This window comes from Squalius cephalus, assembly GCF_949319135.1.
Source record: "Squalius cephalus genome assembly, chromosome: 24".
Classification (NCBI taxonomy): Eukaryota; Metazoa; Chordata; class Actinopteri; order Cypriniformes; family Leuciscidae; genus Squalius; species Squalius cephalus.
Genome location: NC_137145.1, coordinates 20,836,360 through 20,860,097, shown reverse-complemented (window position 1 = coordinate 20,860,097; position 23,738 = coordinate 20,836,360). Strand labels below are relative to the sequence as shown.

The 23,738-nt window shown below is 36.7% G+C and overlaps 1 protein-coding gene and 1 long non-coding RNA gene across 2 annotated transcripts; both read left to right on the top strand.

Moving 5' to 3' along the window:
* The first annotated feature begins 9,245 nt into the window (after nt 1-9,245).
* LOC307152461 lies at nt 9,246-10,200 on the top strand. Its single transcript, XR_013820005.1, has 2 exons — nt 9,246-9,452; nt 9,619-10,200. It is a non-coding gene; the product is annotated as an uncharacterized lncRNA (long non-coding RNA).
* Nucleotides 10,201-16,087: 5,887 nt separating this feature from the next.
* Nucleotides 16,088-23,528, top strand: loxa (lysyl oxidase a). Its single transcript, XM_079861421.1, has 8 exons — nt 16,088-16,233; nt 16,357-17,028; nt 17,891-17,999; nt 18,458-18,595; nt 20,849-21,005; nt 22,544-22,639; nt 22,729-22,844; nt 22,929-23,528. Exons 2-8 carry the CDS (start codon nt 16,407-16,409, stop codon nt 22,933-22,935), a joined length of 1,245 nt encoding a protein of 414 aa, XP_079717547.1. The 5' UTR covers nt 16,088-16,233; nt 16,357-16,406; the 3' UTR covers nt 22,936-23,528.
* The last annotated feature ends 210 nt before the right edge of the window (nt 23,529-23,738 follow it).

Below are 23,738 nucleotides of genomic sequence, written 5' to 3'. Positions count from 1 at the left end.
GATATAAGTGCTGAATTGCTGCAGAGCTCTCCGGCATCTGGCAAAAATAGAAGCTCTGCGAATCTGCCCCATATCGGCTGCAGATCGCCGGAGTCGGAACGCAGCCGTTCCGCAGTTAGTGAACAAACACACATTGACTTTAATGGAAACCTATAGTTGTTATTCGATCTACGTCATCAATGTACGAGGCTGCCATGTTGTTGACATAGAAACCACGGCAACTGTCAGTCTGTCAATTGACAAGCGAGGCAGCGTCGGTATGATCCATGGTATTATCGCTGTATTTTTTTTAAAACAGTGCGATGGTGTGATGTGTAATACACGGCTGTTCTAACAACAGCAATAAGAACCCCGTAGTTAGTTTTTACGCGATACCGACTGTCAGAAAACGTAGACAGAGGAGTTACAAACTAAGTAGTAGTTACTAAGCCTCTAGTGTCGACTTTAAGATATAACTTACACACAGCTGATGCAACCCCGTGCTGGTATGCTAACGTTAGCTAGCAATCATCATCAGGTTATGCAAGTAAGTTAACGTTAAGCATCACATCAAAAAAACATTTACATACCTCTGCGATCACGACAATGTTTGACGATGTCGTTGGTGGAACAAAAGTAAGAAGGTTGCCGACTTTGCCAGAGATGAAGTAGTTATATGACTCAAGTGACTTGAAGGCCTTCAGCTCCTGCGAAGTGTATGCGGATACTGTATGAACGAGATAGTTATAAATATCCGGATAAGTTACGGCTGGCAATAAGGACGGATCTTTACTTAAGGCTATTGGGTCTATTTGATATGGGTCCACACCAATCAAGCTTATCTTCTCTTGATACCGACGAGATGAAGCCATTAGGCTACTGCTCCCCTCAACTCAAATCTGCGTGTGGCTAGGGGCAGGACAGATGTCATGTCAACAAAATGGCCGCGGTTAACTACTTCCGGTGTTTGCGAATAAGGCCTATTGACTCCGCTGCCGTTTCGCAGTGGAGCCGTTCCGAAGTTGGTGGAAATAACTTAGGGGTTACGTTCACTGATGTACACAAGTGGGCTGATAATTCAAGTTCGACACACCCATCCTATATTATCCATGATGGAGCAAGACATGGCGGCAGGATCGGAGGATGGAGAAACAACTAATTATCCATGGCCTTATTTGTCCAAGTTCATGTCTCTCAAGGAAACAACAAGTAAAGGTTACACTTGTATGCAATCTTTGCAAACCAAAGTTTAAAACGCTGTCTACGTCGAAGACCTCAAGCACAAATTTAAGGACGCACATACATGCGAGTATAATAGCCATTTAAGAGTATTAATTATTCTGCTGTATTGCTCTCTACATCAAACTATTTCTGATTTAATTTCAATGACCCGTCATGGTCTGTCCGCCAGTTTGGTAATGAACATAAAAGACCACTAACGTTTGCGCCATCGTTTTGTTTGTCAATTAGTCAGTTGAACAGAAAATGTAATTGCTATGTAGCTTAAGCTAATTAGTGCGTTTATCACACGACAAAGGCTTTGATCTAATTAAATTGGTGTATAGATTTGTTGCGACCGGTTTCAGAGCCGAACTGTGCTCACACAAGCTGTGATTCGCGTTCTTCTTTCACAGTAAATTCTGCGAGCTCCATCACTGCATCTGCTGTGAGTGGATAAATTTGAAAACGCTGTTTCTGCGCTGTAGTGCGGACTGTGAAACTGGAGGCATTTAAAAACGATGACGTAAGTTTAGTCATGTGACGCATATTGTACCAATAGATGTTCATGTTTATACCGGTATTGTGCCTGTTATGTGCTGTTCACTTTCACACAGTTGCTAAAACTCTGTTACTTTGCAAACTCTTCATATCAGTCCTGCAAACATGACAGAATATTCACTCGCACAGTTTTCCACCAAAACAAAAGCTCAAGTGTTTCCAATCCTTTCAAGTGAAGAAATGAAGATAAGTATTGTTATTTAACAACCTTAGTGTAAAGTGAAAATGTATATACTTTGCAACATTCCATTATGTTGCAGCGCAGTTGTATTATAATAGTAGGCTTAGCCTATATATTTCTATATTTTAGTTGGATGTAGGCTATTTTGTTCTTGCAATGTCATTTGTTGCAATTTTGCACTTTGACTTTGACAGACAGTCTGAGATATTTGAGTATTGTGTGTAATAAAACAATCCTCTTTGAAATCATAATTGTATTGCATTGTTTTAAACACTACATATTTTACTTAAAACATTCCTCAGACACTTATTCAGTTATTTAAAATATACGTTGTTAAAAAAAATCTAAATTAGGTTCAACATAGCTAGCTACTTTTTGATAGTAACTTGTAGTGTAGCTTACTACTTTTGCTAAAGGGTAGCTTGACTGTAGTTTAACTACTTTAACTTACGAGTAGCTTGTAGCTTGTCAAACTACAGTTTCAGAGTAGCTTCCCAAGACTGCTCTTTTGTATCTATATTTCTGCAGTCTTTTTCTTCAAATCTCCCTCTTTCTTGTTCTATGCATCTTTATGCAAAAGGTATGCATCTTTTACTCTTTACTTCAGAGCATTTGATATTATGTATTGATAATATTTGAATGAATTATGTAATTGGCATGATACATTTACCTGACTAATTATGAATAGTTACATTTGAATTTTTCTGACTTAAGGTTCTTGCACACTGAGTCTGAAATGTTCGTATGCGTTTTTTCATATTCATTATTCGGTGGCTCTGAATTGTCAAAACACCTCTCAAAATGCTTGCTACGGATGAGAAAAACGCAGAAAATCGAACCCAATCTTATTTTTTTTTATGACGGATGAAAGTTTCGCAGGCAGAGTGCAAACGTGATTGGCAGATTTGGCACAATGTGAGGTCGTATTTGTTTTTTAACGTGCGTAGTAATACCTACGCGTAATATTTTAATTTCGCACGGCGAAGACTCGTTGTGTAAGGACCTTTACTCTGAAATGATTAACTCTAGTCGATTATGTTGTATATCCATTGTTACCGCAAATCTGCATGCAGGGTTAAGATCTCAGATTAAATGGAGCATGGGGCACATCAGGTGGGATTCTAGATTTCTGACTAGTCGACTTTAGTTAATTTGTTATGCAGTCACATTCACTGTAGGGGGCTAGATAAAAAATACTATTAAAATCATAGCAAGCATTGGGGCGGCATTATTTTATAGTACTAGCCATAACCTCTGGTTACTGTTTCAGCTTAATTGAAGTAGTTATATAGGGGATAGTTCACCCAAAAATGAAAATTCTGTCATTAATTGCTCACCCTCATGTCGTTCCAAACCTGTAAGACCTTTGTTCAACTTTCGGAACACAAATTAAGATATTTTTTATGAAATCCGATGGCTCAGGGGGGCTCCATTGACAGTTTTTTTATTAACACTTTGAAGGCCCAGAAAGGTAAGATAGACATCGTTAAAATAGTCCATGTGACTACAGTGGTTCCATTTGACTACAGTGGTTCAACCTGTGACAAGAATACTTTTGCACCAAAAAACCTAAATAACGACTTTATTCAACAATTTCTTCTCTTCTGTGAGCACCACGACGCCTGTGTGTGTGGTGATGATGCAGGAGCTGGAGTTCTGACATGTTTACAAGCAGAGGAAGACGCACGCTCAACATAAAACAGTTCATAACTATGTCTGCAGATTTCGACACAGAAGGTGAATTGCATTTATTTTTTTGCACAACCTTACTTATTCGAACCAGAATATATAGAGAACGAACTAAAAGAGATAGAAGAGGCTGCAACACAACCAGAGCCACAAGCTTCTGAAAGACAGAGAACAATGGAGAGATGGTTGTGTAGATGTCATCAGTGTAAAGCGATGCCTACTGAACAGGAGAGTGTGTGCTGCATCGATTGTGATATTGTCATGCCATTTCTTGAAAGTTTGGAATTTTCATTTTTGGGTGAACTATCCCTTTAACTTTAGGGGGCTAGATCAAAATACTATTGAGGCACTCCGGCATTATTTCTTAGTACTTGTCATAACTTCTGATTATTGTTTGAGCTTTAGTTAAATTGTTATATAGGCATTAGGCAACTGTTGGGGGCTAAGCAGAACTGCTATTTAAATAATGGCAAGCATGCGCTGCCTATCAAATAGCATTAGCCATAACCCCTTATTAACGATCAGACTGGCGAGTTTGTTAAATAACTTTGCCACACTGAAAAGACAGAACGCACAGAAACCTTCACGCGCTTATTGGAAACTGCCGTTGGGCCGATTGGGTGGGCCTTACAGACACAACGTTGTCAATTTCGACAGTTTTTGCTCTATTTTGCCAAAATTATTTCCAAACAGAGCAGAAACGTTATGTCACACAGCAACATACAACTGTGTTTCATTTTAGAATGATTCGAGTTTGAACGAATCAGGTGAGTCAATGATTCAATGACACATTCATGAAGTCAGAGGGCTTTGCAGGCAGCGTTTGCACATGAAGACAGCATAACAGTTCAATGATCTACAGTAAAATAGAGAGAGATTTGGTGATAACTAAGGGGATATTTAATTACTACTATAGTATTTTCTCACTAGAAATGACATCAAAAGTGGAAAAAGTTGGTCAAAAACATACATTTACACAAAAACTGACCACCAAAACTTTCAGACGTCATGTTTATTTTTTTAGCTCAGCTGTCACAAAATGGAAAGCACAGGACTGTGGGATATCAGTGAAGGATACATCAATGCTGCCCTCAAAAATCGATATGAAGGTATCTCAGGAGACAAGAAGGGAAGCTAACATTGTTTCAGACGTACTTTGATGCCTTCCTACCTTGGAATGCATCCTCCGAAGGCAGCATTTTTTTAGTTTTCAGACGCAGCCGAAGTCTCGCATTGCCAGACCTTCAGACTGACGGCAGAATGTCTGGACTCCATAGCAGCTTTCACTGGCCAAGGACCGACCAGAGGCTGTCTGACTGACATGTAAACAACCAATCAAAGTTCAATTTGTTCTGTGTCATGTTTAGGGGTGTGAAATTGTAAAGTCGATGTCCCTACAATAACAGACAGTGTAAAACTCTTTGATGTATTTTAAAGTCTATGCTGCAAACTTTACATACTTCACATACTTTTGAAAATCCAGCATTTAGCTGATCCTGATAAGCGCTCATTGTGACAGTTGTAAACACAATGGCTTGCCTCTTTGATAAGGGGGTCACCGTTAATAAACGCAAAATCCTGTAGAATTCAACCAATCAGATGACGAATCTCCTGAAGTGTTTCCAATTTTTTTGTGTTATATGCATGAGACGTTCAGCCAACGGTCCATGGGTGTGCCTTTTTTTCACTTGAGCACTTGCCCCCAAAATGTCTGTGCATGGCCCTGTTTATTTTATAATGTTTCCTGGGGTGCCCTTATAATGTTAGTATGGTTTTTACATCAAAAATTGTCATAATTTAGAAATAAAAGGCATTTTTCCTAGCCTGATTTTAGTCTCTGATTTGAACGCTCTGTTTGAAGGGGCGTGTCTGTGTGAGACTTCAGTGTAAACGCCCACTGCTGTGATTGGCTGACATGTTTGCATATGAAATAGCTATTACATGCGGAATTCTCTCTCTCTCGAAATCTTTTACTAGGCCTACGTTTTTATTATCACTGCTATTGAGATAGTACATCGTGAAAAGTGTTGATTATAGTTATATTTAGATGTATTCCCATCACATGAAAGGTTGCAGTGATGAGCATTGAGCAGATGACAGACAGTTGACAGTTGAAAGTTGATCAATGAAGTGATGGGATCACATTGCAATGCAATTTCTGCACTCTCACCAATGCTTTCACCAAATAACAAAGCAAACACGATGTAAATACAGTTCAGTAAATATGTATTTATACAGTAAATACGATGTAAAGAGCTTCATTGTGCAGTGTAACAGCTACAGCATCATTGATTTCATAACGAGTTTTGGCAAGTGTCCAGATAAACTCAATTTCACCGTAAGTGGACTGCGAAGTGGACTTCTCAGGTTTTATCGCCATCTTAAGTGAGATTACAATCCGAAGGGAGCGAACATGTTCAGTTCGAAGGGCACTGCGAACGGCATAGGGAATAAGGGAACATCTATACATCACTTCACAGGAAGTGGAGAGCGAAAGTCACCCAACTGTCATGCAGAAGAGATTTTAAACGGCTCTGAGTTTACGTATGCATTAGAGGATTCATAAATTGTATTACAAACTAGTACTTATGAATGGTTAGGGTGATGAATGTTACATTTCAATTAGTCAATTGAATGAATATGTAAACAAATTAAAAGTGTTGAGAAGCAGCTGAGGCACTGTATTTTTTTCATTTTTAGTTTATTTACCTCTGGAATGTTTACTATGCAGCTGCACATGGGAAAGAAAGCTCACTAGATGAGACCTCTACAATTATTAAGACCATATTAAGAGCACATTTATACATAGTTTACCAAATCAAAATTTATTTTCATATTGAATGACAGTTAGCCTACTGTACAGCCTTAAAATACGTGTATAGTCAATTAAAGTAGTCTATACTAATAGACTAATGTTTTAATTATTATTTATTACATACAGTGTTTTGTGTGTGTATATATAGGCCAATTATATGATTTTGAATTTAAAAGTAAAGTAAATTACAATATTTATGTTATATAATCTGCGCGACCCCGTCGTTGTCTTTCTTTGATGACGTTGCAGGGCATTCAAATGATCACTTCAATATCTAACGTTACCGTGTTCCGGTGTTACAATATATTCGATTCCTGAAATATTTGGTTCCAATGGGTGGAGCTACCATGAATATTCACGAGACCATATCGTGGGTGGGGCGACCAATAGGCGAGTGGAACAGAAATTATTAGCGTGAGCGCCTCAGATCGCGTTTTGTCCTGAACTACTCCTAACTGTTCGTTTCTCATGATGAATGACTGAGATTAAGCTTTTTAAATGTGTATTATTGCATGTTTAAATAAATATTTACAAATATATTCTTGTGTATTTATTCTGTCTCCCAAAGTTGTCTGTATATTATTAAAATAGCTTTTAATAAATTATAGGCTGATAGCTCAAGACAACATAAGAACTTGGATTTGCATGCTGCATGCTTTGAATGTTGCTTTACACTCAACTGGAAATCTTTTTGATACACAACTGTACTTTATCATAAATGTTAAGCTTCAGTTGCTTTAACAGTTGTTTTCAGCAATGCTTTAGAACGTTGGTCAAATTAAGTGATAATTATTTTAATTGTATTGATTTATACAAAGCAAGGTCCAACTAAAGTAATGTTGCTACATAGTTTGTGCAATTTGTAGTCTTGATAGTAGTTTATTGTTTGCCTTTCCTGTTGTAGTAATATTTCCCTTTTCTGACCTGTAGTCACAGCCAAGTTTGGTGACACAATGGTTATTACATAATGGGTTACGATTTGCTCCATGAATGAAGCTCTAAATTCAAACTGAGCTGTACGTATTTTCCCATAGGCTATATAGGACGTTGTGGTTGAAAATGAAAATTAGAGATGTTCCCTGAAGGCATGCTCTGTGCATTGAACAGCAATCGAAACAAAGAAGAGCCCACTTTTATGTTTTAGGCCATAAGGCACCCAGCACAAATAAAAACCTCACTGTATAATATAGTATAAGACCTCATCTAAAAGTAGTATGTTTTGATTATGAAGATACTATCAGAGAAATCACTAAGTGTTACTTAACTCACCTTTGATTGTGAAGTTCTGTGCCATTCTAAGAGGGACATTTTTTAATATATATTTAATATATATATATATATATATTGACAGCCAAAATGACGAATTCAACAAGTATGGGTAGGTTTATTTTTATGAATCTTGGTTGAGACTCATTATTCTTTTAAAACATCACCATAGCCAATTGGATGTTGAATGCTCCACAAACTATATGTAATGAACCAATTATTTATTGGCCAGAGCTGTGTACAATAGTTAATTGCAGGTCAGAAAAGAAGTTTCTCGGGTGTGGTGGGTCATGGACATATAATTAAAAAGTATTATAATTTAAAGAAGAGCATAGAAACCATGTTTATAATATAATATACAGTACATAGAATTATCTACCTATCCTAAATACTAGTATCTAGTATAGTAATTTAGATAGTATATACTATCTAAATTTGAAAAACAAAAACATCTGCTTCAACATATTTCTGTGTAAAATGTATTGTTTTTTTAAAGCATTTATTCATTAACTCGAAATTAGTGTCTTAAAATCAATTATTTTATTCATATTCATCATCTGTAAAAATTTGAATATTAGACAATAGAAAAACATGGGATCAAGGACAAAATTACTACAGCAAGACCAATAAAATATTTACTATAATATTTTTCAAATATGAATTTATAACTATACCTTTTCTTCATTTTTAGTAGACCCATGCCTACTTCACCAGTGTGTTTTTGTTTACTTGTTTACAAAAAAAAACAAAAAAAACATAAGAATGATAACATTAATAAACTGATAAAATGTAGGCCTAATTTTTATGATTAATGGTTAGTTATTATTTTCACATAATTTGACCAATGCTCTAAAGCATTGCTAGAAAAAAAACAACTGTTAATGCATCTGAAGCTTAACATTTATGATAACCTTTGATAAAGTATGACAGTTGTGATATAAAAAATATATAAAGTATGATGGTATAAAAAAAAAATTTTTTCCAGTTGAGTGTAAAGCAACATTCATAGCATGCAACATGCAACTCCAAGTTCTTATGTTGTCTTGAGCTATCAGCCTATAATTTAAAGGCTATTTTAAAAATATGCAGACAACTATGGGAGACAGAATAAAAACACAATATAATTGTAAATATTTATTTAAACATGCAAAATGAAAAAGCTTAATCTCAGTCATTCATGAGAAATGAACAGTTCTATAGCATAGAATGTCAACAACAACTAATCCGGGAGAAATTTGGAGAAATATGTTTTTATTGTAGGTCTTCCAACGCTTACAGGATCAGGTCTGAACTAGTTCAGGTAAACACAGAGTACTGAGAAACACATGCTACAAAAACGATGAATTATTTATAAAATGTTTACGCTTAACTTCGTTCAACTTTATTACCTGTTTGAAATAAATAACAAAACGCGATCTGAGGCTCTCACGCTAATAATTTCTGTTCCACTCGCCTGTAGTATCGCCCCCACCCACGATTTGGTCTCGTGATTTGTGAATATTCATGGTAGCTCCACCCATTGGATCCAAATATATCAGGAACCGAATGTATTGTAACACCGGGACTATTATAGCAGTGTATGTGAACATTTCATAGGGAACCTATTTAGCAGGCAAATACTAATTATCTTCCAGTTACTATAAGTTGAATGGCTTTATGGACACTTTCCACCTTCTTGGTTTGGAAGTAAACTATAGCATAAAAAACTCTCAGATGAGACCATAGCAAGTACGAACTTCCCAGGTAAATAAGACATGGCGTGAACACACTTATTCCGGTCCTGCGGAGGGCAGCATAGCAATGATCCTTAGCTTTGTTTATGGAAGTAAAGTAACAAGTCTACAAAACACGTAATGAAACTAAATGAATATGTCCAAAATGACTTATGTAAACTGTGTTTTGGTTAAAGACTGTGTTTCCCTGACGATGAAGACGAAAAGGAAGCACGCCTCCGCCGTCACTGATCTGGTGTCTGCACGTGCAGGGCTCGTGTTTCCCGTCAAGCACTTTCAGCAAACACTCGGCGACGCAAAGCCCAGGCAGACAGTCGATGAGGAGGGCGCAGTGTTTTTCACCGCGGTGTTGGAGTTCCTTGTGGTCGAGGTCCTGGCTTTAGCTGGACAAGATGCTGTACTTCATCAGTCAAATAAGATCACACTGCATCATCTCCCTGGACTGCAGGACAGAAGGAGATACGCAGAGTTGAATGGGACTCTAAAGAGGAGGAAGGAGTCGGTATAGCGACGTAGTTCGCTGTGCTTTTTTTCTTAACTGACTGATGCACGAACACTTATTACATCTACAGCATTGTTTTCTCAAGCACACTGTTTAGTGTTCCTTGTGTGTCTTTAAGTTTTGCTTGACATGTCTCTCAAAGCTCTGCTTTACTGCGGTTATTGATATAAATGTTTTTGGCTGTGCAGTCCTTGTGCATTAAGTGTGTTTTACACACGCGTGTTTGTTGCAAATAAACATTATTGTTGCAGTAGAACACACTTTCTGATATTGGCGTCTTTTTAAAATGCAAACAAGATACTTAACTACACAGTTCAGATAAAATATACTTGTCATTGGATTGGTATGACTATTTTAGTGAATGGGTCAGCATAATATAACTAGCTAAGGACTAATGGTATTTACAGACAAGGTTTAAGCTAGTCCCACACAAAAATGCATTTGAGCTGTTTTAACTGAAAGCGACTTGCACTGACATATATTTTAATACATCAGTGCCATTGTTTTGTCTAATTGAACTAAGACCTAATCCTGGCTTAATTTAAGACCGATCTGTGAAACCGGGCCTATAGGTTTAGGGTTACATATATGGTATTTGTAAACAATAAGAATGACCTAAATGGCCCAGTTGCATTAAAAAAAAAGAGAATTGTACGGTCAAAATATGTATTAACTAATTTCTGTCATAAGACTAGGCCTGTTTTGTGTTTCTGAAACACTAAAATGACTAAAGACTAAACTGATTCGGAGGGAATAAATTAATTTGTTCGCATAAGTACAAAGAAAGGGTTTTAAGATATGTTCAAACATAAGATGTTTTCAAAAGTCAGTGATTTAAAAATTGAACATGAACAAGATGCTGAACTGAAGCGCTACAGTTACAGATCTTTGCCAACAGGTGGAGCTAGTACCACATCCTGTAGTGAAAAGTGATTGTGACAGTGTCTGGAATTGCATGCAGCATTATGTATACTGTGAACACTGCAATTATTATTATGTTTTACATTTTTTGTTTAGAACACCCAAAGGAGCAATATTTTCTAGTGTGATGGAAAAGCAGTAATTTTCAATACATCTTTCTTGCATCATTATTTAAACACTTCCTATAAAAAAAAAAGTTTTTTTAATTAATTAAACATGCTTCATGATGAGGACAAGGTCATCTAACAAAAGTACTTATTAACTTTTATAGTAATATAATATAATATTTTTATACCGATTAAAAGACCGTTATTTTCAGCTGAATTTGGTTATTTATATTGGGCCTGTATGTGTTCATTTTCAGGAGACTTATATCCCTAGATAATAGGCTACATTTTAATATTGCTTTGGAAAACACAATTGCTTTGAATGTTTTGTGAAAATAGGTTCCTATATATGGCCTATATTATTTAGTTAATCCTATGTACTTTCACAATATATTTTTGTCCCCATTGTCCATATTTGTATTATTAGCAGACTAAACACTGTTTTCTTCTGCTGCTTTCAATCAAACAACTTACATTATCACCCTATTAAGAGGGGGGTGGAAAGACACAAACAAGGCCCGACTTCAAGAATTTCTGTGGAAATGTTTAGCCAAAAGTCTGGGATAACTTTGAATTCTTCTTTTGTCACCACCAATGATAACATTGTGGTTTACTCCTACTCATAAACAGCTGCTATTCAGTGGGATTTATAATGAGGGAATTCAAAAATGGCCGAAAGGGCATGACAGAAATGTTTAGAAAGGAGATGGGAAGATGTTCCCTATTCTAAAGGAGAGAGGGACTCCTCCCCTTATTCTCTCTCGATGAATTCTCTCCCAATCCAGCCTACACGTGCCGAGTGCCACGTAGTCCAGTGTATACCAGTTAAGGCTTTGCTCCTTGCTTCTGAGTAATGGAAACCTGCTGTTTTTGCGTGTTTTTTCAAACTGTGTCGAGTTACAACTTTATTTGGATAGTCTACAAATAGCATAGATGTGTTATATTAGATCATTTATGATTTAAGTTATTTAAAAAGGTTTTACTATAGGAATTTGGGCAGTCTAATGTTAGATAAAAAAAATCGATTTTCTCACATTTAATAAGTTAATGAAGTCTGCTCATGTGCTAATTTCGAAGTACAGAACGTTCCCCTAATTTTAGTATTTGATTCTTGTTTAATATTATATTAGGAATATATAGAGCAAGATCTTCCTCTGTAATGTTGGAATTCATGGGTACGTTTACACGACAACGATGTACTAAATGTACTGATAAATAGAAAAGTTTTTCCCTTTCGTTTTTCGTGTACAAATAACAATGTTTTCAAAACGATCCTTTTTCACATGGATCTGCAAAAATGACTAAAATCCGCTGTATTAATCATGCCAGGCCAGTAGATGGCGATGTCACTTTGTAAGGAAACACTGCGCGCCTATAGACTGAACACGTAATAGGCATGCGCATGCCGTCACCATTTTCACAAATTCAAGTTTTTGTTGTTTACACGGATATGATAACGGTATTGTTTTTTTAGTCTAGCTAGCTTTTTAAACGGCCAAAATACATAAAAAGTTTTTTCCGTTTGTAGTTGAAAACTGTGTTGTGAAAACGACCCCAATGTCAGTTCAAACGTAGGCCTTTTGCAAACTAGATGCTTAGAAGAATGTTCCCCCTGTTAGGGGCCGTGTACTATACACAGTTTTCAACTACAAACGGAAAACTTTTTCTGTGTTTTGGCCATTCATTTACACCACAACTTTTGAAAACGTGTTTCAAAGTGCACGTTAACTTTTAACTTCTTCGTGTAAACTACAAAAAAAAACCATGAATTTGTGAAAACGGTGCCGTCACGCACATGCGTATAACGCAATGACAACGCCATCAAACGTTTTTAGTCGTTTTCGCGGATCCGTGTGAACGGTGTTCGTTTTGACAATGTTGTCGTCTGTACACGAAAAATGCAAAGGAAAATCTTTTCTGTTTTTAGTACATCTTTGTCGTGTAAACATACCCTTAGCAGCCTATTTGGCTCCCGTTGGCTATTTTTTGGAAACCAAAAAACATGTTCTATATTTTATTGTTGACATGATTCAAACATATGTGTTGCTCCTGTAGGAAAACCATCGCTCAGGGCGAAAATGTTTTCCAAGCAGATTTCATGTGCCGCTATAGGCCTACTATTGATAATGGACCATTTTTCATCTGTGAAATTTCTCTAATGTGACCCACAGATATATGATTCACATTGCGTTTTACCTGTGACCACCACCTTTTGGCCGTCTCTGTGTTTTCACCAGACGCTTTTGACTGCATAGCCTATCAATTGAAGAGAAAGCAAGCAACGTGGACTGAGGAACTAGGTTAATTGCTTTCATATGTGGTTCTACTGTCTGAGGAAAGCAGGAGCGACCGCTGCCAGAGGAAAGGGAAGCCCAGGCGCTGAACGTACCGGGTGATGTACGAAAAACAAAAAGTGACCCAGTACAGCTGGTTCTGCTCATGTGGCTCTGAGACGACGAGTACAAAGTGTTTTCTATTTTCTTTCTCAAAAACATGGCAGCTGCACTGGAACGCAAGGCTTTATTAAAACGTTTAAATCTGGCCTTGTGGAACATGAGCAGACATTTAGAGCTTCATTCTTTGAATACGCCACCTGAGTCCTTGTGAAGAAAACCACTTTTATTTATCTCTTTGAATGCGCCAGCAGATCATGGAGGAGGACAGGAATTTAGGGTTTGTTTTATAATATGTTGCCATTTTAAAGTGTTATTGTCATGTAGCCTACTTTGCATTCATTTTTATTCTGGTCATAGCCTCTAGAACCAAATGCAGCGTTTTCAAACTGCTAAGACTCGCGTACCTCCAAGAAATTTTGGGCAGACGTCCACTTTTGTGCAAAATTAGCCTTGCTGGCACGTTTCAGCTTACGCAAGCGGTTCAGGGAGGTCATAATGTTCATATGTAAGGCTCATTTTTGAGTTCATGTGTACGTGTCATAGATTTTCTCTAGATCATTATAATAAATCAAACGTTTAACTGATACAGTTCTTAACACTCAACTGAATGATGGGTACTTTGATGACACAAGTGGAGAACATATTGCATGGCACGGCTTTAACACATAACATGCTGCAGACCATAAAACAGATTCCTGGATGCTGATTGGTCGATGCAGCTTTCCAGCTGTGCCATGAATCACCAGTTCAATATGGAAAGATGTTCTATTTTTTTAGTTTGTTCAAAATACAAAAATATATATTTTTAATTAATGTTAATATTATTAATAAATTATACATTTTATATTATAATAAAATGGAACATTTTAATATTTAAAAAATATCTTGATTAATTTAATGTGATTTTTGTTATGTGGTAATTATTTTACACAAGGCCAAACTATACTGTGATATAGTCACCACATTTCCTACCTTATTTCTTAAAGGTATGTTGTGATTTTCTTAATTTGCTTTATTTTAACTTTATTTTAGTTGGGCATCTCCAAGTTGTCCTAAATACATTCACAGAACTGCGGATACAAAATATCATATAATCCTCTATTACTGCTTTAAGCAAATCTTTAGCATGTCTGTCAAGAAGAGTACCAGACTTTTAAGTTAAAATGTGCCCTCTAGTGTCCGCATTATGGAAGTTGACTGCACTCGTGGATGATGAATATAGTCGCTCATCTACCAGAGCTTTCATTTACACTGACTCAGCGAAGGCCACAATGAAATATCATCTTTGTAATGTATGATCCACGTTCAACGAACCCTTAAATTTAAAGGATTTTCTCTGCTCGTCCACTGAAAAGAGAGGGAAAAAGACTTTGGGAAGCTCTGCAATGTTGGTCCTTGTGGTTGGTCACTGGGTATGAGTGGTTTAAGAGGCTAGACACAGAATTTCAAGACCATTGATTAAGTTCTTCTAACTTACAATCAAGCAAGCCATAGGATGCACTGCTCATGGGAAAGTATAAGGCAGTAGTTGGGTCAGATGTGAGCAGTTGAAGGAAAGAGTAGATCTATGTTGAGGTCTGGGTGGCCCAGGTGCGTTTATGATTGAATGTTATAAACACAGTGCATCATGTGACGAACGTAGAACAGTTTCCAACAAGACATGGAGCTCCTATTGTAGCTATAAGCACATGTGATGTTTAAAGTAGCACCTCGTAAACCTGTGAAGGCCCCACACATGACTTTGCTTTCACTTTTCAGAGAAGTGGCAGAAAGTATCAAAGGATTTCGTGAAAGTGATAGGAGGAAAGTAAAAAACGGATTTGATTTTATGAGCAACAACTTCCCGAACAGACAACATAGTGTAATTATGCTTTATTTGCAGGCCATATTCTATGAGAACAATGACATGTGGAGACACTTGTGCCAAGAATTCTTTTTCTGAAGTGCCTCTTAAAGGTTCATCCAAAAGTCAGACTGAGAGGGATTTGTCTCAACACAACATGAAAACCAAATCTTTCCTCAAACATCTTTTGTTAAGGTTTTTTTTTTTTTTTTTTCCATCTGGACTGTATTCAAAAAAATAGTCAGAAATTAACGTAACTAAAAATTATAATTAAAAAGTCTTTAAACATATTTTGGTGTAAGTTTGGATTTATTTATGTATTTATTTATTTATAAAATAAACAAAGCAATATGACAACAAAACCTTAAATAAAGATTGATAATTTAGACTGACATGACTGTATCAGGGTCATTCCATTTGTTTAAAAATATTTTAAAAAATGCGTTTTTTATTCAAATGGAGTTACCATACTAATAATGTAACCTAATAATGATTTTAACTTTGAAAAAAATATGTTGGAAAATAATGATTAATAGCTAGGCCTATGTAGTCAAGGAGCAAGTAAAGTATTGTTTTGTTTTTTAGAAAATGGTATATCATTATTTGGTATAGGCTATAATAGGCCTGTACTTAAAAAATAAAATAAAAATAAAATAAAAATACATGGCACATGCTTTTACATAGATTTTTAAAAGGTGTTTCCTTCATCTTTTTCCTTCATGTTTTCAACATCTTTTTCTTAAATTAATTTTATGTGAGCATAAGATTGGGAATGTACTGCACCGAGGAAAATTGCAATAAATATTTTTCCACTGATGTAAGAAAAAAAATTCTTTGCATGTTTTCGCCTTATTTTTGAACATGTTGAATCTCACGTTTTGCAGCTTTCATAAGAACCGTTACCGGAGCTTGTATAACACAAAACTTTAAAAATCAGCTCCTCCTCCCTCTTACACTTGCGCATCAGTTAGTCCAAATGCAGAGCAATAGGAGGTCGCACTGAGATCTCATCTTTCCGTTATGTAAGTCTCACTTTATTTAATTTAATTTATTATTTGTATTATTATTATTATTATTATTATTATTTTCAAACTAGCTTTATGAAAGAGCACAACTTAGCCCAGTTTCTTGTTCCCCCAATTCAGTTACTGGAACATCGACAAGCAGAAGAACTGGAGAATCCAATTAAATAAAAATGAGTACGAGTTTAATTGACACCTTCATTTACGCCTTTGCGCATGTGTGTTTATTAAGTTGCATTGTACAAACGGGTCATTCTCAGCGTCAGGGCAACACTGGTGCGGCAGCTCTCAGACAAACCATACAATGGCAGCACAACGGCAAACTCTTTAGTATATTAAGCCAAGGCTCTGAGTATCAGCCACCGTTAAAACGAGACGGAAAGAAAGAGGAGACGGAAGCCAGGCCGATAGCCATCGTGCGCAATGATGATGCGGCTACGAGAACCGACGGCTCAGTTTCTTCATCTTCCCCTTCACGAGCCTCACAGAGCCGCGGGTCCGCGCGTTTGCCGTCAGGTATCGGTGCGCGCGGTGGCGCCTCGAGCTGGTTATCAGGTGGCGATGGAGCGCGCGCCAGAGGATCGCACGGGCGCAGGAATCACACGGATCAGCTGCAAACATCGGTCAACGGCACCAACAGAACCGCGCGGGACGATGAAGTGATGGTCGGAGATGATCCTTACAACCCATACAAGTCTACTGATCCGGACAACCCGAATTATAACTATTATGACACGTACGAGAGACCCCGTCCTGAACAGCGTCCAGGATATGGCACAAGATACTTCCAGCACGGTAAGGACATATCTATCTATCTATCTATCTATCTATCTATCTATCTATCTATCTATCTATCTATCTATCTATCTATCTATGTGTCTATCTATCTATCTATCTATCTATCTATCTATCTATCTATCTATCTATCTATCTATCTATCTATCTATCTATCTATCTATCTATCTATATCTATCTGTTTGTCTGTTTGATAATTAAATTGCAGGCTCTGTAAAACAAAAAGTTGCTGCCTTAAATTTTTAAGTACAATCTGTTTAAGTCATCTCAACTTAAATTACTTTTAACTAACTTAAAAAAAACGAGTTGAATATTGTATAATATAAACAAGTTGAAAATGGCTGAAATTTGATGAGTTAAAGCAATGTAAACACATATGTTGTCATAACTAATTGATCATATCATTTTTTACAGTGTGATTATTGAGGATTCAAATCAGGTCGGAAACTTCATAATCTGTCCACCATCTACTGGCTAAAATGAAAACTCTATCACTGGAGCTATATTGAAAACTATAAAGTTAAAAAAGTGTTTAGAAGTCTTGGCACCAAGTGAGGCAGGACTATCACTGGTGCTTGCTCAAAAAAAAAAAAAAAGTGCATGATGTCATCGGATGCACCTCTATTTCAATTGCATAATTACGCGTTTTTGATATAGTTAAAACTGTCAGTTTAAAATAATGACATCTTTCCAGCAAAAAAACAACAACAAAAAACAGGCTATGTTGGTTTGCTGGTCAGGGTGGTCTGGTTGCATTGGGTTAAGAGGGTTTTTGGGCATTTGTCAGGTGGCCATGCTGGTTTAAGCTGTTATTTTTATAGTTTTCTTGTATCTTTTAATAAAACATTTCAGTGTTTCATAGGTTTTCCTGATCTCGTGGGAGACCCATACTACATTCAAGCGTCCGCCTATGTGCAGAGGGTTCCAATGTACAATCTCAGATGCGCCGCTGAGGAAAACTGCTTGGCGAGGTATTATTACTGAAATAAAACAGAAGAACGTAAGAGAAGGAGAGTTAGTACACTCGCATTCCTCCGAGTGTAACAGATGAGTCATGAGAACCTATTTAAAACCCATGTGGTAGGAACATCCTATAACTCAAACCAGCTCTGCGAGAGGGAAAATTTTTTTTAAACGAAAGTCCTGCCACGATGGGAAGTGAGAAACTCTGCAAACAAACTTCACATAAAGCTGTTTGCATGGAAAAATGATCACATGCTTGACTGCGAAACACATTACCGTGTCACACAAGAACAGTCTAGTCCAGTAAAAGGAGTGTTTCTTTGGAGACGTGCATCTGTAGTTGTTCCATGTGCACTTGAAATGTGGCCACAGGGCCAAGAAACACATTCTGAAAGCTGTTAGGACAATATGAGAAACTCAAGGAATGTCTGATATTCTGTAACCCTAGGCTGTTTTTGTTGAGCAGCTCTGCATACAGGTCCAGCGTGAGAGACTACGACACACGCATGTTGCTGAGGTTCCCGCAGAGAGTCAAGAACCAAGGTACCTCCGACTTTCTTCCCAGCAGGCCACGCTACACCTGGGAATGGCACAGCTGCCATCAGTAAGTCTGATTCTGACAGCTCCAACCATTTGCAGCATTTTCTGCAGTTTTCTCACTTGTGTCTTAAAGGAGTAGTTCACTTTAAAATGAAAATTACCCCATGATTTACTCACCCTCAAGCCATTCTAGGTGAATATGGATACAATCGGAGTTATATTAATAAATGTCTCGTTTTGAGCTTCAATCTGTTGGTTGCAATCCACTGCCATTATCACTCCTTTAGCTACTGCCATTAACTACTCCTTTAAGTAATGCATCACAGACCACTATTAAGAACTCTAAAGGGAGAAGATATGATGCAGTGAACTGAATTCCTTAGGGAAAAGCAAGATTGTGAAGCTCATTTGCGGCTCTATCATGATTTGAGGGTTTTATCTGAGGGATATCTCAATCTAGTGCTGGTGGTGCTGTTTTTACAAGGAAAAGGCTCTGTGTTCTTGTCAAAATGAAAACACTAAGCAGAGGCCCGGTATTGCTGCTTATACTTCAGTTGAGTCAGTAATAGCTCACTGCATAGTTTCATCATGAAGTAAGCCGTGTCTCACCACCAAGTACGGCGTACATTTGGACAAGCTCCAGTGTATACAATGACTTTAGGTCTTGCGCATAAATGGGGCGTAAAGTCTGTGGGCTGATTTGCATTTATTTGACGTGTCATAATATGATCGTTTTCTGCTTTTCTTGCCTGTTATTTATTTATTTCTTACTGTCTTCTTTACACTGGGGCTATTGAATCATCCAATATGACTATATTAAGTGTGTGTGTGTGTGGGGGGGGTTTGGCTATGCTGCAGTTTTCCCGAAATCATTCACCAAAAAATGACCCATTTTTAATCTTTTACTCAGTCAAACCCTGTATACCAGTCTTTATTCTGTGAAACATAAAAAGAAAGATTTTGAAGAATGTACAAGTGACTTTTGTCACTTTAATAAGGATTAATCTTTTTAATTTATACAGTAAAGATTATGCAGTGTTATTTTACATTTGATTAATCATAATTTCTGTAGGCTACTCGAAAACTACTGTTAGACCTACCTGAAAAGCACTGTTTATTTCACTTGTATATTTGTTCTTCTGTATTTATTTGTGCTATTGCTTGTAGTTGATTATTTGTTCTTATATTTAATTCTGTTTACTTGTCTTTAATAATGTTTTGAATTTATATTAGTCAGGCTAGTAGTTTTAGCTGTGGTAGCCTATCGAAATTGTAATAGAGAATTGCGAATTTTGTCATAACCAAAATTTTGGTTTCATGGCCGGTAAAAAACTATTTATGGCCGGTACATTTTCTTAAGTCAACGGCAATTGGCAGGTATGGCAAAAAGTTAGTTTTAGGCCTTTAAAATTGGAATGTCGCATAAAACATTTGCGAATAAAGCACCATTTCATCCCATGTGTTCAAGAGAACAAAATCGTTTTTTTCCTGGGAAATTGGCACAATATATCTGTAATAAAAATAGAAGTTGCTGCAATCGAGGAAGCCACTTCTCTTTTTCCTACATCATAAATGACTTGCGTCTCAGAGAGCGAAGATGAAACGCAACAAATGCTGTTATGTTATTTTGTGTTCGAATGCCTGGTGTTTGGGAACGCAATCGTGTGATATGCTTCTGGGAGGCCAATATACCAAAGCATTATTTTGATGACGGACTTTGGCTCAGAAAATTTGCATACAAATAGACGGATGGAAACATTATCTAATGATCTGGTAGCAGTGATTCTCAAATTTCAGTGTGTTCCTCATACAAAGCTATTGGATGGCTTAAGAAGCTTTTATGGTGCTTTTGCAGCATTTTTGAAGCTCTAAAGTCTCCATTTATTGTAATTGCTTGGAAAAACGCATGAAAAACTGTCCTAAAATGTTCTTTTTGAAAAGAAAAAGAAAACATAATGAAAAAGTAAAAGTAAATCATGTGAACTGTCCTTTTAACAATTTCACTGGCTCCACTGAAACTATTTGAGGTGAACTAAGCATATTCTGGCGTGGTGTAAATTCTTGCTCACACATTGGCCATGAAGTCCATCTGGAAAGGCTCCACCATGACATTCCTCTCTGACTGAAAATCTGATACATGTCCCAGTGTTGAGGAAATTCATCAATAGGATTAAAGCGTTGAAAATGAATGGCAGGCATTCTAAGTCGATTACCTAGCCCACTTATCAATGCGATTCCTGGAGGCAGGCAAAATTTGATATGCACCAGTTGAAAGTCAAGCATGATAATAATCTGATATATTTTGCTGTCTCTATAGGCACTACCACAGCATGGACGAGTTCAGCCATTATGACCTGCTGGACGCCACTTCTCAGAGAAGAGTAGCAGAGGGACACAAGGCCAGTTTCTGTCTTGAGGACACGTCCTGTGACTACGGCTACTACCGACGATTCGCCTGCACCTCCCACACTCAGGTCACGCTCATTTATTAAAGTCGGAATGAAACGAAAGTTGCGTTAGTCTTTTCTTCCCTTTTGTGACATATATTCAGTTTCTGGAACAAGAAAAAATGTGGGGCAGGACTTCATTTTGTCCACCTGGAATTGATTGGATGGTTGTGGTTTGCTATTGGTCGATCTCATGTGAGTGACAGGTTGCTCCGCCCACATGCCAGTAAACATTTCATCAGAGAAGAAAAGAGATGAGCTGCAAGAGGGAGGGGAAGATATTTTATATATATATACGAGGCACATGAAAAGTAATGATGTGCACCAATACATCATTTATAATAAATACTGAATTGTCCATTTTGATATCATGGTAACTTTAAAGTCACTATTTATGTATATATTATATTTCTGTGACTGAAGTGAAACCTCATATGTGATGATTTTGGAGCACTCAGTTTTGGTAGCAACTCTATAAATTATAAAGACAGTTCTTCTCATAAAAAAAAAGCACAGACTTTGAGGTTAGCATGTTGCTAAGCTAACAACTCTCCTCCAATAAACATAAACAATAAATAAAACATAAATACTGGGTAAAATATACCATTTTTATTAAGATCAAAATATTTTTTGTAATACTTTTTAGCACTGAAGACATTTTAAGTAGATATGTTCATATTTTTACTGCATTGTCCACCACCTTGGATGGATTTACAATGCACTCTGGGATCACCATGTTTATAAAGAAAGTCAATTTGTAATTATTCTGACTACCATTTGTAAGTGTTAATGTCGCAAACACACCTAATACATTATAGTCACCATGAAATCAAAATTGAGCATTCTTATTTTTTATGGAACATTGCATTATTTATTATAAATGTATCCATCATTATTATTTTTTAAATTCACGTGCCCTTTTTTCAATCAAAATAATTAAATATTCAATCTAAATAATTTCCCCTCCCTCTTGCAGCGACATCTCTTCTCTTCTCTGAGGGCGGAGCAACCTGTCACTCACATCATGAGATCAACCAATAGCAAACCCAACCATCCAATCAATTCCTCATGGACGAAATCAAGTTCAGCCTAATTTTTTTCTTTTTTGAGAAGATGGATATACATCATAATAGAGAAGAAAAGACTATCAAAGTCAGTTTCAGGTCGTTTTTCGATTCTTTAACCTTACTATAGCAGTGCCATGGTCCAATGATGGCATGATATGGTAATACCATGGTACTTTGTACAATACAATGATGCTTATGAATAATATATCTTGGTTTTTCCATTATACTTCAAGGTACATCAAATAACGGTAGCACTTTTTTTTACAGTCCTGTTCTACATGTACATACTATGTACTTATCACTATTATAGTGATTACAATAACTGTATAATACACTATGCACTAACCCTGAACCTTTCGTTAAACCTAACCGTAACCCATAGTTACCCTATATTACCCAGTATTTCTTAGGTAAGAACTCTGTATTGCAACCCAAATAACATACCTTTACCATTTTACATGTCTGTGTGCTGAAAGTATACTGTTGTTGTTGGTCCAGGGTCTGAGTCCAGGGTGTTACGACACTTACAATGCCGACATCGACTGCCAATGGATAGATATTACCGATGTGAAACCTGGAAACTACATCCTCAAGGTTTATGGCCTTAATCGAATTAAGATTTATCGTATTCAAGAAATATCTTGTTCCTGAGTTCCAGCCTTTTTTTTCCCTTTCTGGTTTAGGTTAGTGTAAATCCCAGTTACCAGGTGCCAGAGTCGGACTACACTAACAATGTTGTGCGCTGTGATGTACGTTACACCGGAAACTACGCTTATGTTTCAGGATGTCATATTTCGCAGTGAGTATACCTTAAGTATTTCGAATGACTAGGGCAACTGCATCTAGTTAAATGTAACGTATTCATGTTTTTGGTTTATTTCAGGTATTAAGAATCTACAAAATAATCCCAAGGAATAGGAAATGATAGTTTGATGATAAAAACCTGCGACAAAGTGAACAGATAAATGGACAGCGGTCATGGGCCACTTTCCTGTTTGTGAGAGCCAATAATCAGCAGGGCATTTTAGTGTTGACTATGCCATACAATATAAAAACCTGACGCATAAATACAGTTTTAAAGTGAATTGCATTATTAATTTTTTAGTTTTTGTTTTGTTGCTTTGAATTTATTAAGCAAAAACAATGTTTTTATAAGTGTCCAGGGTCATATTGTGCTGGATTCCTCCTAAAAACTGGATAAAAAATGTTGGTTATTTTTCCAGAATCCGCCACAGTTTGATACCACACATTCCCCAAATCATTACGCATCATTCTCTCAGACTGATCAAATATAAAAATGAATGCTTCAGATGTTGATCCACATGGTTGTTGTTTTTTACCTAAAATGTGCTTTTTTTGTGTGCTAGAGGGATGCTTTAGTTGTGTATTCTAAGTAGATATTTATATACAGATACTCATATTACTGCAACACATTTTATATATGAAATGAAAATTACTTGAATAAACTTCACACTCAGCCTCATTAAGTGAATTTGTCTTATTTGTGTTCTGACTTGGTATTCTCACATTATGATAATTAACAAATGATGCTTAAATTTCATAAAATAATGTTTGGCCACAGGTGGTTAAAATAAATATTATGCCCTGGTTTCACAAACAGGGCTTAGATTAAGGCAGGATTAGGCCTTAGTTCAATTAGGACATTTCAGTAGCTTTTATAAACGTGCCTTAG

Coding starts and splice junctions, on each gene's coding strand:
- loxa (XM_079861421.1), top strand. CDS start 16,407: ATGAGTACGAGTTTAATTGACACCTTCATTTACGCCTTTGCGCATGTG. Junction 18,000..18,457: donor GAGGAAAACTGCTTGGCGAG/GTATTATTACTG, acceptor TTTGTTGAGCAG/CTCTGCATACAGGTCCAGCG. Junction 22,640..22,728: donor CTGGAAACTACATCCTCAAG/GTTTATGGCCTT, acceptor TTTCTGGTTTAG/GTTAGTGTAAATCCCAGTTA.